Source organism: Lagopus leucura, unplaced genomic scaffold (genome assembly GCF_019238085.1).
Source record: "Lagopus leucura isolate 7727_CA_CO unplaced genomic scaffold, USGS_WTPT01 Super-Scaffold_100012, whole genome shotgun sequence".
Lineage (NCBI taxonomy): Eukaryota > Metazoa > Chordata > Aves > Galliformes > Phasianidae > Lagopus > Lagopus leucura.
The window spans coordinates 10,789,929-10,806,425 of record NW_024962267.1 but is presented as its reverse complement, the minus strand read 5'-3'; the positions used below and the strand labels follow the sequence as shown (position 1 = coordinate 10,806,425).

The 16,497-nt window shown below is 36.4% G+C and overlaps 2 protein-coding genes across 4 annotated transcripts in view; both read left to right on the top strand.

Annotated features, from left to right (window-relative positions):
- The window catches only part of LOC122181660 (aldehyde oxidase-like), a 39,801-nt gene extending 26,744 nt beyond the window's left edge, over positions 1-13,057 (top strand). The window contains exons 25-35 of one of the 3 annotated variants that reach the window (XM_042874229.1): positions 1,484-1,675; positions 1,967-2,194; positions 3,152-3,247; positions 3,937-4,065; positions 4,580-4,654; positions 6,260-6,312; positions 6,892-7,006; positions 7,618-7,683; positions 8,239-8,427; positions 10,194-10,368; positions 11,427-13,057. In XM_042874229.1, the coding sequence (XP_042730163.1) occupies positions 1,484-1,675; positions 1,967-2,194; positions 3,152-3,247; positions 3,937-4,065; positions 4,580-4,654; positions 6,260-6,312; positions 6,892-7,006; positions 7,618-7,683; positions 8,239-8,427; positions 10,194-10,368; positions 11,427-11,437 (1,329 nt within the window). In that variant the 3' untranslated portion in view covers positions 11,438-13,057. Of the gene's footprint in view, positions 1-1,483; positions 1,676-1,966; positions 2,195-3,151; positions 3,248-3,936; positions 4,066-4,579; positions 4,655-6,259; positions 6,313-6,891; positions 7,007-7,590; positions 7,684-8,238; positions 8,428-10,193; positions 11,405-11,426 lie in introns of those variants that run through there. The other 2 variants (XM_042874228.1, XM_042874230.1) reach the window with 2 other exon arrangements.
- Positions 13,058-14,748: 1,691 nt separating this feature from the next.
- The window catches only part of LOC122181721 (aldehyde oxidase 2-like), a 43,507-nt gene continuing 41,758 nt past the window's right edge, over positions 14,749-16,497 (top strand). The window contains 1 exon segment of the mRNA XM_042874387.1: positions 14,749-15,498. Within this exon segment, the coding sequence (XP_042730321.1) occupies positions 15,442-15,498 (57 nt within the window). The 5' untranslated portion in view covers positions 14,749-15,441.

Genomic DNA, 16,497 nt, shown 5'->3' with positions numbered 1-16,497 from the left:
TTCCTCGCGAAGGCTTCTGACCATTTTCGCTGTAAACTCCTGGCCTTTCAGGGGGGCATCCCTCAAAAGTGGTTTCTTCTTGCCCTGTGGACATCTAATCACCTCCCTGCCAAATGTCCTCGGGCTGTTCTCAAACCCTTATTTTTATGGCCTTCCTCCCCCTCACTATCCCAGACACAGTGTCTGCCATCCCTTATTTTCTAACAAGCTGTACATTCTTGCTTCTGTAAACTATCTCTAACTATTCCCCTTCACGCCCCTTATTCTCAGTCACTGTGAATCCTTCTTGCCTTTTTACTGTCACTTATGGGGCCCGTCTCACCTTTCAGTTCTACCTGTAAGTGAAATATTTTTTGAGGTTACTGTCTATATGGGTTACTATCCTGCCTGAAGGTATTTTCTGTGCACTGAAATCTGTCAGTGCAATTGTCCATACTATTGCTGTTTCTAAAAATTGACCTGGCTTAGCAAAATAATCCATGTTTAAGGCATCAAGATTAAAGCAGACATTTCTAGGAAGAAACTTGAGCATAACTTAGCGTTGTAGTATAACTGTGTTATATTCACTCTGGTATATCAATAACCCTCTTAAGACTGTGGAGCTTGTGACACACATTTTCTCTGAAGTCCATAAAAGTTGTGATTGTAACAAGAAAAATATGTCCCCTGTTTTCATTCCACTAATAACATTTCAACTTACATTTCCTAAGTGGAAAGGTAGCATTATATGACATTTTCCGTATACATAGTTATTATAGCAGTATTCAATTGTCTGTATACATAAATGTTTTGAAGTTTATTGTTTAAAGCACAGTAGAGCTTGTAGGTATTTAAGGTTAGATTTATTGTTCTAAGAAATCTACTTAACACTAAAGAGATCTAATGGCCTGACCATAAGACATTAAAAAAAATTATTTATTTTGATATTGAGTCCCAAAGTCTAACTAGAGATACCTACTGTGGGATTTTCCTTTTCTTGTGTTTCTATGTCAGGTGAAACCTCTAAGAAGCAAACATCCCAACAACAACAAAAATCACAGAAGAACCAGAAGAGAGCAGTACATAGGTTTTCTACAGGAACCAAACCTTAACTGTGAATTTTGATAGGACGTGATAATTCAGAATTCTTCCATCAGTTCCTTTCACAGCTTCTGTTGCTTTCAATCTCTTTCTCCTTTTAGTTCTGTGTGGCTTTTGATATCGAAGCAGGAGCAAAACCAATCTTAAAATGAATAATCCGTTATATCTTTATCTAATGACTGAACTGCTAGTAACCTTACCTGTTTTCTGTGAATAGCAGGTGAAAACAACTGAAATCTAATATGTTGCTTGAGAAATGACTGAAAATATTTGTGTGTGTGCTTAATGATTAATGATTGTCAGAAAACTGAAGGTCTTTCTCTGAGATGAAAAAGATTTAAATGTGAATCTGAAAGAATTACTGTTCTGAAATCTAACTCTCCTTGTTTGTTCCCTACTTCAGGTAGCAGAAGTGTCCTTATTAAAAATGGACAATGCGTATAAGATTCCCAACTTGAGGTGCTGGGCTTCTGCTTGCAAAACAAACTTGCCATCAAACACAGCATTTCGAGGGTTTGGTTTTCCTCAGTCAGGACTGGTGACAGAAACTTGGATAACAGGAGTTGCAGAGAAAACAGGTTTATCACCAGAAAAGGTGAGAATACGGAGACATCTCTTATGAAATGAAATCTATTAAGTTAAAATTATTTGGATTAGCTCAAATGTTTGAACCAATCTTTTTAATGTCAAGCATGATTTGTACTGTAATTGTTTCTTTTTAACGGTGTCTGATTATTGAAGAATAGCATGCTCTTTACAACTGAACGAAAATGGTAATTGCTCATAAAAAAACCCATAATACACTAGATTAGTTGTCTACTGGTTCTCCCATATGGTCAGTCTACCTTTAATGTGATTGTGGTGTCTGCTAACTTTATTATTTCAGGTTAGGGAAATAAATATGTATAAGGAGAATGAGCAAACACACTTCAAACAAAAACTTGATCCACAAAACTTAGTACGTTGTTGGAATGAATGTTTGGAGAAATCTGCATACTACAGTAGGAAAACGGCTATCGAGGAATTTAACAAACAAAATTACTGGAAGAAAAAAGGCATTGCCATTGTTCCAATGAAGTTTCCATTTGGACTAGGCTCACGTTACCTTTCTCAGGTTAGTTTTTTTTAAAGAATAAACGAGCTGAACTTTTCGTTTGTAGACAATTATAGTTACCTTATAACAATAAAGGAAATACATCTTTCAACTTCTGGAAAGTTATCATTCTTCTAACAGTTGTTGCTGGGAGACTAGGTTCCAGCTATCTGCAAGTTGGGATCACAGTTGTTTGATCTTCAGTATCCAGGCAGCATAGACCGCCTATTTAGAAGGCAGCTTTGTCTCTTAGGATGTGATATAGAAAAGGGAGCAATTAAGAGTATTTTAAGAATGATTGCAGAGTGTAATTGGATAAGTGGTCAATTTTAGAAATAGTTCTGGACTTACTCTTTCTGACCATGGGTTAATATGAGAGGCTTTTCTTAGGCTTAACCCTTTAAAGTCATCAAAGAGTAAATTTAAGGATGAAAAGGAGAATAGCAGTATTTTTAGTCAGTATGTTTGTTTTACATTGGCGTTCAATAATTTGAAGAATGAATAACATTTTCTAAGTTGAAAATTAGTCATTTGACTTCACTGAATCAGATCGAATTGGCCTGTCTCTATACACAATGTCTGTAGTCTACAGCACCTACTTCCCACTGATTACATGAGGAAAATCTCATTCAGAGCCTTCCTGCTGTGTCTAGAACTGACAGCCTTTCAAAACTCATGAGTCCAAAGGCACTCAGATATCAGTTAGATAATGATGGAGGTTCTTACAGCTTTTTTTGAAACTATTGAGAGTCTATTGCTAAGTCTGGCTATATTTCAAGATCTAACAACAGCAAAAAGCAGACCTCCAAGGATTTGTGTCATTTTCTTTTGAAGCTTGTTAAGGGACTAGAATTCAAAATGTCACCTGTTCAAAAACATTAGGCAGAAAACTCCTTTTGTTTTTTTGATCCATCACCATATATAACAATTTCTCACTTGAATGATCTTTATTTATTTATTCATTTACTTTTCTTTTAGGCTGCTGCTCTGGTTCATATTTATACAGATGGATCTGTGCTTTTGACACATGGTGGAATTGAATTGGGACAGGGTATTCATACAAAAATGATCCAGGTAATAAATGATCCAAATATTAACTTCTGTTTTGCCTGTTACACAGATAAAACAATGGGAAATTTTTTTTCTTGCTTATTTGGTGTACCAGATTAACAGTTTCTTCGTTATCGTTGTTCTTGCTGCTTTGAATTGATAGAGTTGGGAAGCAAAGGTGATAGGGACAACAAAAAGAGAGAAAATATGTTTATTATTTTTCCCGTGATATGTGAGGAGACTCAAGAAATAAGATCTTTTGATCTTTAGGAGATGGTTCTATAATCCCTATTCTACTACAGAAGAAGTCAGTAATCACATAAGTGTACTGTCCAAAGAGATGATATTGCCATCATCTTTGTTTACTGGATAATTGGAATAATTGAGACATAATCTCTAAAGATAATTAGTGAGCTAATGAAAGCTTGGGATCTGGGCATGCATAATTTGTCCTCTGTCATAATCAGCAAAATCAGGATCTGAATGTTGGACTTCAGAACCTCAATCCAGAGTTTCAGTGCAGCTAAAACATTATTCTTCTGTGCTGTCTCTTTGTGCTGACAAACTCAGCAGAATGATTATCTGGAAGTTAGAAAAAGACTTGCTAGAATAGTATCTTTCCTAGTAGTACCGACTTCTACCAAGTATTGGGGAACAGTGGAAATGTTTGGAATGTTTCTGAAATGAAGAACATGTTCTGCTTCCTGAAACAGGTTGCTAGTCGGGAATTAAACATCCCAATGTCATATATTCACTTCTGTGAAACAAGCACAACAACTGTTCCTAATGCGTGTGCTTCAGCAGGATCTGCAGGGACAGATGTCAATGGCATGGCTGTGAAGGTAAAGTATTTAGCTTAACAAAACACACTGTCCCTCATGGTATTTAATGTCTGCCAAACTTTTGGTGTTGTGACTCCATGGAAATTATTTGAGGTTACTAGTAGCACCACTAAGGATTGCCAAGAAAAAAATATTAATTGTTGATAGTATCCCAGCAATGGTGCTTATGAAATTTCAGAATATGATCTGAGCTTTTTTTCAGAAAGCTTACATTTGACCAAACCCTTGCCTCTTCAGACAGAAGCAAACTAGTCCTATACTCATTCTGTATTTTATTCCTGTTTTTTATCTACTTATTAGTAACAATTCCTGCCCTTTTAAATCAAGCCTTTATAAGGTTTGTGCTTATGCATTTAACTCCTTCCATGCTTTTTCTAAATTACAATAAAGGACGTATTAATGAGGCACTAACTACAATGTATTTTGAGTAAATGTATCTTGAGTAGTACTTTATTTGCCAAATTTATGTTTGTTAATCTTGCATTGCTTTCTTCTGATTTCTCTCCATAACCAGGATGCTTGCCAAACTCTTCTGAAACGCCTGCAGCCTATCATTAACAAGAACCCAAAAGGCAACTGGAACGATTGGGTAAGAGATGTGAAACCTACTAAGTGTGTTTGTGTGCTTGCAGAACCTGTGACACGTTTTGTCATCTGTTAGTCTTCTAAGCCTGATAATCCTAAAGCTAAAAGCTTTAGAACGTGTTGATTCACAGAATATTTGGAATGTAGGTGCTTTGGGTGCATGCAAAATAATCTCTAGATCATATCTGGGTTGGAAAGGAAGGAAAGCTATCTGTGGAGTCACATTTGGAGGTTCTTGAGTTTTTTATGCAGATAAAATGTTAGCTTGTGCAGTAGTGGGACTGTCCTCAACTTACTCTTAAACAGGCTGTTGCAAGAAGATATTCAAGGTGTATGTGTACGTATACCTGTTTTCCTACAAGGCTGTTCTTTATTTTTCAGTAATCACAAATTCACAAATAAATGGAAACCTTCTCAACCTCATACTTCTATCTGCCATGTGTGGTGTATTACAGAACTGAAAAAAAAAAAAAGAACGAAAAAAAAAAAAAAAGAGCAAGAATGCTTGCTTCTATTGCTCTGATACATAATTCATTATAATATTAGTTACATTTGCTGTAAGTTAGTACAGAATTAATGCTAAAGCCGTTCATATTAATGGCCTGTATCTGGTGTCCACTTGAAGTAGCAACAGAATTTTAGGCAAGGCATTGTCTTAATTAAATTTCTTCTGCTACATCAGCTATTTCCATGAAGATACGTCTGCGAACCTGGCTGTATTGTCATGTTAAAGGAAAGCATGTTATTTCTGATGACCCAATATTACTTGTTATCTACAGCCTTATGGAAATGACAATCCCTACACTGAGACGTTTAGAGATTAGTACACTAGGGTGTTTCTTCTTGTGGGATTAAATACTGTAGTAACTACAAAAAATAAAAGTATTATCTTGGCAGTATTAATTTTTGGCAACAGCAATTAATGTTGGGATACCTGTGGTAACTTGATAACTGACAGCTATCTATGCAAAAAAAATAAAATCTAGTGCCAAATCCGTGTGGATAATTCAGACACACCTAAAGCAGTAGCAGCAATAGCTAACCTAATAAATAATGTTAAACCATGCAGAGAAACAATCTTATGACTTGCAGAGAAAGTAAATTTAATATATTAAAAAACCCAAAACTTCTGACTTGTAAATCACATACATCTGACATGAATGTCACTGAAAGGAAATGAAATATAAGGTGTTATATCCATTTTTACGCCACTGGCTGAAGATCAGTGCAGGGAGCATTTCTCTTGTTAACTGTCATTTTTATGCTGATACGTTATGCAGATCTTTTGTCTCAGTGATGTATCAACCAGATCTATTCAGCTGACAAAGAGGGACCCATTTCTATTGAATCTGAACAGGAAAGTCAAGCAGGACCCTTTCTGACTCTGGTGTTACCAGCAATAAAGGTTTTTTTTAAGAACACTGCTGTTTGCAGATCCATTCCCTATTGTATTACCAAGAGTTCAGGTTACTCCTTCAAGTGTGGTGGAGTGCTAAGGCACCATGTGCAGCTAAACATGCTTATAGTTTCTTTTTAAGTAAATGGATGCGTGCTGTGTTCCTTCCTTACTGGTTCCTTGGCTTACAACAAAACTCACTGTATTTTACAGATTAAAGAAGCCTTTGAACAAAGTGTGAGTCTTTCAGCTACTGGCTACTTCAGGTGAAGTATTTTTGTTCCTTTAAAATGCATGGTCTTAAACACCAGGACTGATTTCTGACGATGCCAATTCAGTGGGTGTGAGACCCTGTCCAACTGTTCTTAATGGCTCAGCTTATATTTTATATAAGTCTTTGATATGTGAGGAGGTTGGATTATAATGTTCAGGAGCTAATTTGTAGCTGGCTCTGTGCAGATTCTCTAGAAAGCATCAAGAGAATATTTCAACTTGTACTTGCTCCTTAATGCTTCCATTAGAAAATCAGGAAACACTGAGAAAGTGACTGCTGCCCATAATGGCAAATACACAAAGCAGGATATAGTTTATTTACTGAAAGCTATATTACCATATACTATAAGTTGTGCTATATGTTCTTTACGTTTTTCACCTTAAACACGATTACACTGCATTTTACAAAAGGGAAAAAAATATATGGCAGATCTAGGACACACATCTGGAATTAGCAACCAAGTGCACTTGTTATTTTAGATTTCACATGAAGTATTTTCAAACTTTTGTGCTTGTGTGCTTTTTCATGATACGAACATTGATTATTCATTGTGAACTTTTTCTTACATCAGAGGCTATGATGAAAATATGGACTGGGAGAAAGGGGAAGGACAGCCATTCACGTACTTTCTTTATGGAACTGCTTGTTCAGAGGTTGAAATTAACTGTTTAACGGGAGATCACAAGGTAATAACTGAGCATCATGTTAGTTTTGTAAATAATGTGGATGATCTTCCTCTAGACTCTTTTTGTCACTCAACATTCCAACAGCTTATCGGGCTTTGCATGAATAAATCACCTGTTTTCACTTGATAATAAGTGTATTCGTAGAGTGAATGCAAATTGGAGGAGCGCAGAATGATATCTGTGCAGTCTTGACTGCACATCTGGCACATCTGTGTCAATGTCATACCAGTTCACTTTCGGATTATGGCGGACATCTGGCATATTCTCTGCCTGTCCTTTCCTGTTAGTCAGCAAACAAATAACAGCAAAATTAAATATACAGGTAGGTGTTGTAGACTACTGATCATACGCCCACTATATGTACTTATTTCCTCGCGTAAATGGAAAAGATCTGTGATGGCTAGCTCTGGCTAAAATTCCATTAGAGCTGAGACAAGCTCATTTTGCTTGTAATGAGGTATGGGGAATTACTTTGATATTGTGTACGTGTGGAAGAACATGCATTTTAGCATATATTATTCCACTGAATACCAACTCTAACCCATATTGTGTTCTTATGCCTCTACCCTATCCGTCTCTATCAGTGATATGACACTGAATTTTATTAACAGAACCTCAGAACAGACATAGTTATGGACATTGGATGCAGCATAAATCCAGCTGTGGATATAGGACAGGTATGTTCCAAGAATTTCCTGCTGTCTGATTTCTGTTAAGCTGATAGTCTTATCTGAAATGAATATTTCTCTATTAATTTAGAAAACATTAATATGTCATATATGATATTACTAAGTTCTTTGCTTGCAGTCTTTTCCTATTTGTGTCAGTGAGGCCTGGATTTTACCCATGATCTCTAATGTCAACCTGTAGAACTTCCTTCATGTATATTTGCTCACTGTCTGCCGGACTTAAATCTTGTTTGTGACCTGCATTCTCTGATTTCTCATGTTGTTTAATCTGCCTTCCTACCTGTTAACAGAGAAACACCTTTCTTCATTGCAGGCTGGTCCACAGACTTCATCATTAATCATGAATGCACTTGTCTCTGATGTGAGAGAAGAGTATGAAAGCTTTTCCCATCATGATAGCCACAAAATGTTGAAAAATCCCCTTAGGCAAACAGGAAATAAATTGATCTTCTAAGAGCCAGTGATACAAATCAGTTCTTGCTACAGTTTTACCCATCTTAACAAACATGAGTACACAAATATTATGTCTTTTCTTATTTTAAGATTGAAGGTGCCTTTGTTCAAGGCATTGGACTTTACACAATGGAAGAATTGAAGTACTCTCCAGAAGGAGTCCTGCGTACTCGGGGTCCAGATCAGTATAAGATCCCTGCTGTTTGTGATATTCCAGAACAGTTTAATGTTTCCCTGCTGTCATCTTCCCAAAATCCGTATGCCATCTATTCATCCAAGGTAAGCAAATCATCTTAGATCTCAGGACAATCAGAGAAATAAATACAGAAAAGTATGTCTATATATGCAAGATATGAGGTTGGATATCGTGTGTTCCAGGATCCTAAGAGAGCTGGCTCGTATGATTGCCAAGCCTTTCTCCATCATACTTGAAAATTCACAGCTGTTAGGTGAAGTCACCGATGACTAGAAAACAGGAAACAATCACTCCCATTTATAAGAAAGGGAGGAAGGAGAACTCAGGGAACTACAGGCTGGTGAGTCTCACCTCAGTTCCTGGGAAGATCATGCAACAGATCCTCCTGGAAGACATGTTGAAGCACATGAGGTACAAGTCAGGTAATCTGAGACAGGCAAGATTACCAACAGAAGGTCATTCTTGACCTATGTAGTGATCTTCTATGATGGAGTGATGGCGTTGGTGGACAAAGGGAAGGCAACTGATGCCATCTACCTGGATTTCTGCAAGGTTTGACATGGTTCCCCTATGATGCCCTTATCTGTAAATTGGAGAGATAGTGATTTGAAGGGTGGATTGTTTATTGGATTTGGAATTGGTTGGCAAGTCACAGCCAGAACTTTTCTCAGCATAGCTCTCATGGCTTACAAGTAGTAATTATAGGGTTTTGTTAACAAGCTATTCACAGAAGTTGCAACGTAAATTTAAAATTTTTACATCAGTGATAGACTGATGGGTTAGAATGAAAATAATCAAGAAATTAATAGAGAATGATAATGACTATGAGAGTATGTGCATTGTGTTAAGCAATGAGAAATAGGAATGTGTATGTGTACTTATATATGAGATAAGCTGAACTATTCAACTGGTAGAATCATTGCTTCAATTTACACCGGTAAATATTCTTGTCAGTTGCAAGTAGTAACAGCATATCAAGATGAAGGCAATTGTGCAAAATTTCAGCTGTTTCAGATATTAGTTATGCTTTTAGAATTCAGTAGAATAGCATGACAGGAGTAGGAAACATGTTTTTAAAGTAAAAGTTATTAAAGAACAAATAAGTCCTTTAAAATTATTTAAAGCTGTCTTTGTGACACATAATTAGATTTATTTTTTTAATATTGTCTACGTTATGTAGTTACATAGTTGATTCTATAAAACTGATGCTAGTATCCCTCTTCAAACAGTTTTTACCCTTTCCTGTGAACATATACAATTACCCTAAGAATTCACTGTCTTAAGGAAGTGTGATTCTGTCTTCATGCAGCATGTTTGGGGAAGACGTTTGTTTCTCAAATCGTAGCAAGCAGATTGCAATTGCAATATCTCAGTCAAACTCAGGTTAAGATATTCAGTATTTCAGAAGAAAGTATCCAGAGGAAACATAGATTTTACCTACTTTTGCGATAAGGAACAAATGTGGCTCATGTCTGAATCAGTAAGAGAATGTAAAGACCACTAAGGTGTTTCCTTGTCTATGGTGAATTAGTGTGAGTTCTGACTTTTTTCTAATCTGTTCCTGCTACTGGATTGAGAGTGCTTTAATTTAATCTGTCACCTATTATAAATTTCCATTCAGCAAGAAGGCAAAAATATTTTAAAATCAGAAGCCAGTATCTGAAGCCAACCTTTTTAGGTCCCTGGAAGCATCCAGCAGCAGCAGACTTGACATCACCTAAGTCTGCTTATACTAAATTGAAGAAAAGCATACTAAAGAATGAAGTGCGTTGAGTCGCTATCATCTGAGCTTTTCAATTGATATTGCTGTGACATGTATTTCTCATTTGCTCAACCTTTTTTTTCCCAGGGGACAGGTGAGGCAGGACTTTTCTTGGGATGCTCTGTGTTCTTCGCATTGAGGGATGCAATAACTCGTGTGAGGAATGAAAGAGGACTAAAAAAGACCTTTGCCCTGAACAGCCCTCTGACTGCTGAACAAATACGAGCAGCCTGCACAGATGACTTTACAAAGATGGTAATAGGTAGGTGGGGGGGTGATCTGTTTAATTATGTCTGAGTAAATGTAACAAAATAAGCTTTTGGCATCCCTGAGTGGTGAGGTGCCTAATGATGTTCCGGCTGGGAATGCGTTATATAGAGCAATACCATAGGGCCCTTTCCACTGAAGGCTCCTTCAAAACTGAAATATCTGGTAACAGGTCCCACACAACTAAGTTATTCCAGAAAATTCATTTCAAGCATTGTTCTGGAATTATCTGATTTTGAATAATCTTTCTTTCCCTTTAAAACATTTTTTTTTTTTTTTCCCCTTCTCTTCCTGAAGCCTCCTCTTCTCTTCTGCATGGCAAATTCCATAGCCATTCCTTAAATAACATGTATTACCAGTGTGTGCTAAATAGTAGATCAGTCTCTGAGCAGTTCCATCCTCCTTCGAAGTTTCCCACCAACTTCACTCTGGCACTGTTACTTCTTTGTGGTACTCCTTGCTATGTCCAGAGCTCTGTTGGAGAAAAGAGAGCTAACAAAAGAATACAGAAGAAAAACAAATGAAGTGATACACTTTCAATAATTCTAACCCTTCAGATTCACTGTTTTCTGCGGCTGTTCACTGTTATCTTATTCCCACTGCTATGGCCCACTGCTATTCTTTTTCTACTTAGATTTAGATTTAGTCTATAAAATCTGTGAAGCAAAGTTCTGGCCAGTCTATGCTTTGGCACATCCAGGCTGTGCCCCAAACCTTTGCGGCTTTGGCACAGAAACTTCTGAGCTCTCGCTTACAAATTACTTTTCTTTGGTTGTGGTAGATGTCACTGACCCCAAAATCAGTAGGTATATGGACTTACTATCATTACAAGAATTTGAAGGAGGTGAGGTCCACAAATGCAGAAACTATGCTTCTAAGTCCCTGTTTCATCCTGAGCTCAGTTTTACCTTCCTTCTAGACATCATCTCTAGGTATCTCCTGTGGAACACCCTGCTGGGCAACTTAAAGGCACCTGATAAGGACAATATTCAGAGTTTGTCAGTCAAATAATATTAACATGTAATTCTTTTCATATCTTGTTTGTTTTCTTAGATGACAAATGATGAATCTTCTTTCTCCACTCCTTGGGCCAGAGTGCATCAGACCTGAACAGAATTACAGCTATTGATTTCCTGCTCCAAAGCACACTAATCAACTCACATAAAATAAAGTATTTTCTCATTTTCAGAATAGAAGCATATATACATTAAAAAAAAGCACATTACTCTTCTGTCAGTCTTCATTTTTGGTCTGGTATACTTACTACACCACTCGAGTTACAGCATTTAATTATTAGAAATACATCTCCAAACATACTTATTCCACATGTCATGCAGTGCAGGCCTTTGCAGACATCTTGGTTGAAAAATTGGAACTTTGTTTATTAAATTAAATATCTTTCTGATAGCAAGTGATTTGTAGTAAAGTCATTTTAGATTTGTCTTGGTACAAACATCTTTGTGTTAAGAATATACACGGAACTAGTAGTATGATTTTCTTTTGCTATGCCAGGCAAATTGGTATGACCTATACAGATAGGAGATTGATTTTATCTTCAAAGCTGGAAGAGTCACTTAGATGTAGTTTCCCATTAAGGCTTTCTTTTTGTCATGGAACAGTTCAAAAGCCTCTGAATTTAGTGGGAAAATTCATGTGGAGTTCAGTGTACTTTTAAATAGAGGCCTGGATGAACCTGTCTCTGGAAAGGATTCTTAAACAGTGCTTAATCCTGTTCTCTGCACTGTACTGAGTCGTGAGAGTAAGTTAAGAGCTTTTCTTTCACTCTTGAGCATTACTGTGATAAAAAAGACAAAAAAAAAAACCAAACAAACAGAAAACAATTTAAAAACAGCAAAAGATATCTGCGAATATTGATCGTCTGATGCTGCCTAGGCAGCAGACAAGTAGTAGCAGCTGGAGACAGGAAAATATAAAGCAGCACTGTTTAGAATGGTAACAAATTCTGGTGGTAATAAATTTGAAGAATGTATTTATTTGTAATATAAGACAAGTTCAAGAAATTACATAGAATATATTGAAATGAATGTATTATGGAAGCTCCAGTCACCGTTTTCTGATTTCAATGTTAGAATCCATAGAATTGAGCTCATGGAAAACTTCAGCCTTTCTTGTTATTAAAGTGTAAAGTTGAAATTTCCATTCTGAATGTGTTCACACATACCCACAGATATCCAAAAGTCTCTGGCATTTGGATTTAGGGCTTTGATGTAAGATGCAACATAACAGAGAAATCATTACTTTTTCAGTGTATGCATGTATGTTTCAGAAAGTAGCACTTGAAAAAATTGTACTAGATTCATAGAATCACCAAGGTTGGAAAAGACTCACAAGATCACGTAGTCCAACCATGTACCCATCACCAATAGCTCTCACTAAGCCGTGTCCCTCGACATTTTCTTTCATGAAGTTGAACAGTCACACATTGAACGTGTGATTTCTGTGAACCTCTGCATCATCTGTTCCTGACTGCTGTTTATGATGAAAATCAGTGGCTCTAATTGTTTCACACATTGGTTTGTGGTCTCTCATTTCACTTCTTAGTTTGCCACCAACTATTTTCTCTTCTTTCATTTTATGACCTGGTATTGTATTTGTGAGGGAAACCAAGATAGCTGGTTGGACTTCTTTTGTTTTGCCTATTAAAATATAAATATTTATTGCAATTTGTGACTCTGTGGTCTCTGAGTGGGTGAAATTCGTCTGCTTAAACCTGGGGATTGAGTGCTATTTTAGGCATGATAAGACAGCAGAGAAATAGGGGAGCAGTTAGAAGATATGATATTGTAACTGGAGACCAAAATGCTTATAGTAGGTCATCTGAAAGGACACTAGAAATGTGGGAAAGTACCACTAGAAGTGGCAGCTGAAGCCTTCTTGTTTTTTAACTTCTTTTTCTTCATTTTCATTGTATTGCTTTGGGTCTTATATGTGTTAAAAAAAAGTAAAAAATAAATGAATGTATGTGCTGCTGACATTACTGGTCTTTCTGATTACAGAGATCTTTTGCTGTGTGGGCTTGTTAGTGACAATTTGCAACTCCATGTGTCAGTAATAGCTCCAAACTAAGGGTAAATCCCAGGATATGCTGAAATAGGGAGCATGTGAAATCAATGTACTGTGAAAAGAGCCATTGTCTGTGGCTCTCCTATGTACCTATTTTTCATAATGCATGCTGGTAAATTCCAGGCAAGTCAATTATTGTAAAATTGTGGCCCAACTCTTACACGCAATGATGTCACCCCACCTGCCATGCTGAGCTGTTTATACACTTGGGATTCATTGTGTTCTAGTCCTATGCTTTGCTATCTGCAGTACAGATCACATCTGCTTATCAGTATTTCTCAGCTACTATTAGCAAAGATTCCTTCCTGCCTCTTTACAAGTGACACCATTTTCTATTTGTCTCAGTGAAATCCAGCTATATGCTAAACATGTTTTGTGGATTTTTTTTTTTTTAATGGAAAGATATTAATCTTTTGGCTTTAAGATTTTGAAAAACTGCATGAAAGCTAGAAATATCAGCTATTAACATCCTTTTGTTGACACTATGCCTATGAGGGAAATTGTGGAATGAATTTTTTTTTGAACAGAAAAGTGTTGAGGAGGTGGGTATTTTTTGTGTTCTTGTTGTTATGTTTTTAGTATTAAAGATTTGCAGACTCAAGGAGCTGCACAAGCAAAGCGTTAGGTCTCCAAAGGCATGGTGCATTGGATGGCTGTCGACACATTAATATATGTTGTGCAGAAACACCCAAACTGGAAATGGCTGTTAGAAACTTTTTTCTTGTTTTTGTGGTAGAGAATTATTTCTGTAAATATCTGTCTTCATTCACTCCCAAGCTATGGCTGGAGAATCTTAAGCACCTAACATATAGGTACTAAATTCTGATTTGGAGTCTGTTGCTCTGAAATGTAGATATTGCATAGCCAAAGTCCAGTATTACGTCTACTTATTTCTCGTCTTTTAATCCTGCACGTGGTATGTGCAACGCATGAGGAATACCACAGTAGTGCTGCATTTGGCAGAATTCAATAGGGCTTTTGCCTGCAGTACCTTATGACTTCAGTTTTTCGTTGTTCATAATTCTCATGACATACTTGAGGGGCTAAAACAATCAGCACATAGCTCTGCTGAGAATAATTTCCTTCTAATGGGAAAAAAGGTGGGGAACTGGCTACTTTGTCTTACAATACTAAACTGTTTCTAAATGAGAGACGCTTTTGCTGTATAATATAAAAAAAGTGACATGTACATTTAAAAAAGTCATGCACATAAATTCTCAATTAAAAAAAAAAAAAGCTAGCTGTAATAAAGCATTTTAAGATTAATGACCCAGTTTACTAAATGTGAATCTAGAGTAAATAGATAAGACACTAGAGTACCAGATCAGGATTTGGAGTATCTTTCTCTATGAACTTAGCACATATGGTATATCATATAGGGTGTGATCAACTCATGTCAACTGCAGCAGTCAGGCTATTGAGTTGGAGTGGCATATAGATAATCAGTAGGAAATTTTGAAGTTTATGCAATAGTAATCCTGACTGTTGAAACCTGGTTATAGGAAAACAGTAGCTATAACGCCCATCAGTGATATACTGAATGAGAAGCACAGGTTTTAGCTTTAGGCGTTCCTACCTAATCTAAAGTTCACAGCATTAAAAAGAGGCCTCCGAGTTGTAGTTCAAACCCAGGAATCCTCTCCAACAGATAGCTTATCGCTTAGGTTGCAAAGTTAGAGTTAGAGGGGATCTTATTCTTTTCAAATTATTGCTCATCAGAGAAGAGTTATTGTGCAGAGTGCAAGTAGAAAGTCTGGTGAGCCAGCACCTTAAAATGCATTACTTGCTGTGAAAGTGCATAGCTTACGCTGACTCCTCCCTATCTACTTGATTTGATGCTCAGTCTGAAAATAACTTCTGTGGGACATAGAGCAAGTTTAGTTGACTTGAGTCAGAGTCATATGACCTAGGTGAGGAGCATGTAGTATTTCATTAATTTCTCACAGTATATAAAACTTCGTTTTTCAGATATTAATGCAGCAGCATGGCTTGCCATGACAAACAACCAGATGACCTTGTCTTTTTTGTGAATGGCAAGAAGGTAAGTTTTTAAAGGCTGTTTTTTTCCCTTTGGAAAATTGCTGCAGTATTTACTGTTTATTTTATACTGCAAAGCTGTTATTCTGGAGCAATATTTCATTCATAGGTAAGCTTCTTGTGGATTTGATCTTCCTTACAGCATCCTGTTTTCTCCTGAAGGAGCTTGTGGGCTTTTCCTGTCTTTACTGTGAACTGGGTAGTTGGATTTCTTTATGGTTTCAATTCAAAGCTGAGAATTTTTAAATTGCCACTGTAAGGAAACAAACTTGAGCATTAATTAATTTGAGAGAAATTTCAAGATCTCATCTCTGTAACTGTTATTTTTGCTTACATTAGCTCAGTATTTTCTGTGCACTCATAAAAATTAGGCAGTCTATTTGTTGCATTAGTGACTTTATACTTCATTACCTGGAATTTTTAGAATTATATCTAGTTTTTATTTACTAAAACCTTACAGTAACATACTCCTAATGTTGATAATTGGAGTGAACACCGCTAGTATAAAGGATATGCTGTTTGCTAATGTAATTTCAGAAATTTACAAAAAGAAAGTAAGAGGTTGCTTTTTCTGTTGTTAATGTCAAAAGCTCACATTTCATTTTCAAATATATTGTCATCTTTTCTGATTTTCCAGTTTAATAAAAAGTGAGTTCCTATTAAAAAAGATATCACCCAATATATATTAAAAGCTGGAATAAAATAATTTGACTACTATGTGGGTTTTTTGTTTGTTTTGTTGTTGTTGTTGGGTTTTGGGGTTTTTTGTTTTTTTTGTTTTTTTTTTTGAAGTTGCCATAGATTTTTCTCTTGTTTGGTCAATATTTTTATATTCCTGAGCAAGAGGGCTGGCATAAAAATAAATAAATAAATAAATAAAGGTTTCAGGTGGATTGTGGAAAAGTGGTTCAAATTTTTGTCTGTTTTTAAATCTGTTTACATTTGCCAACTATGCTTAAATGCATTCTTTTTGGGGGGAAAAAGACACCAAAACTGAATTGTT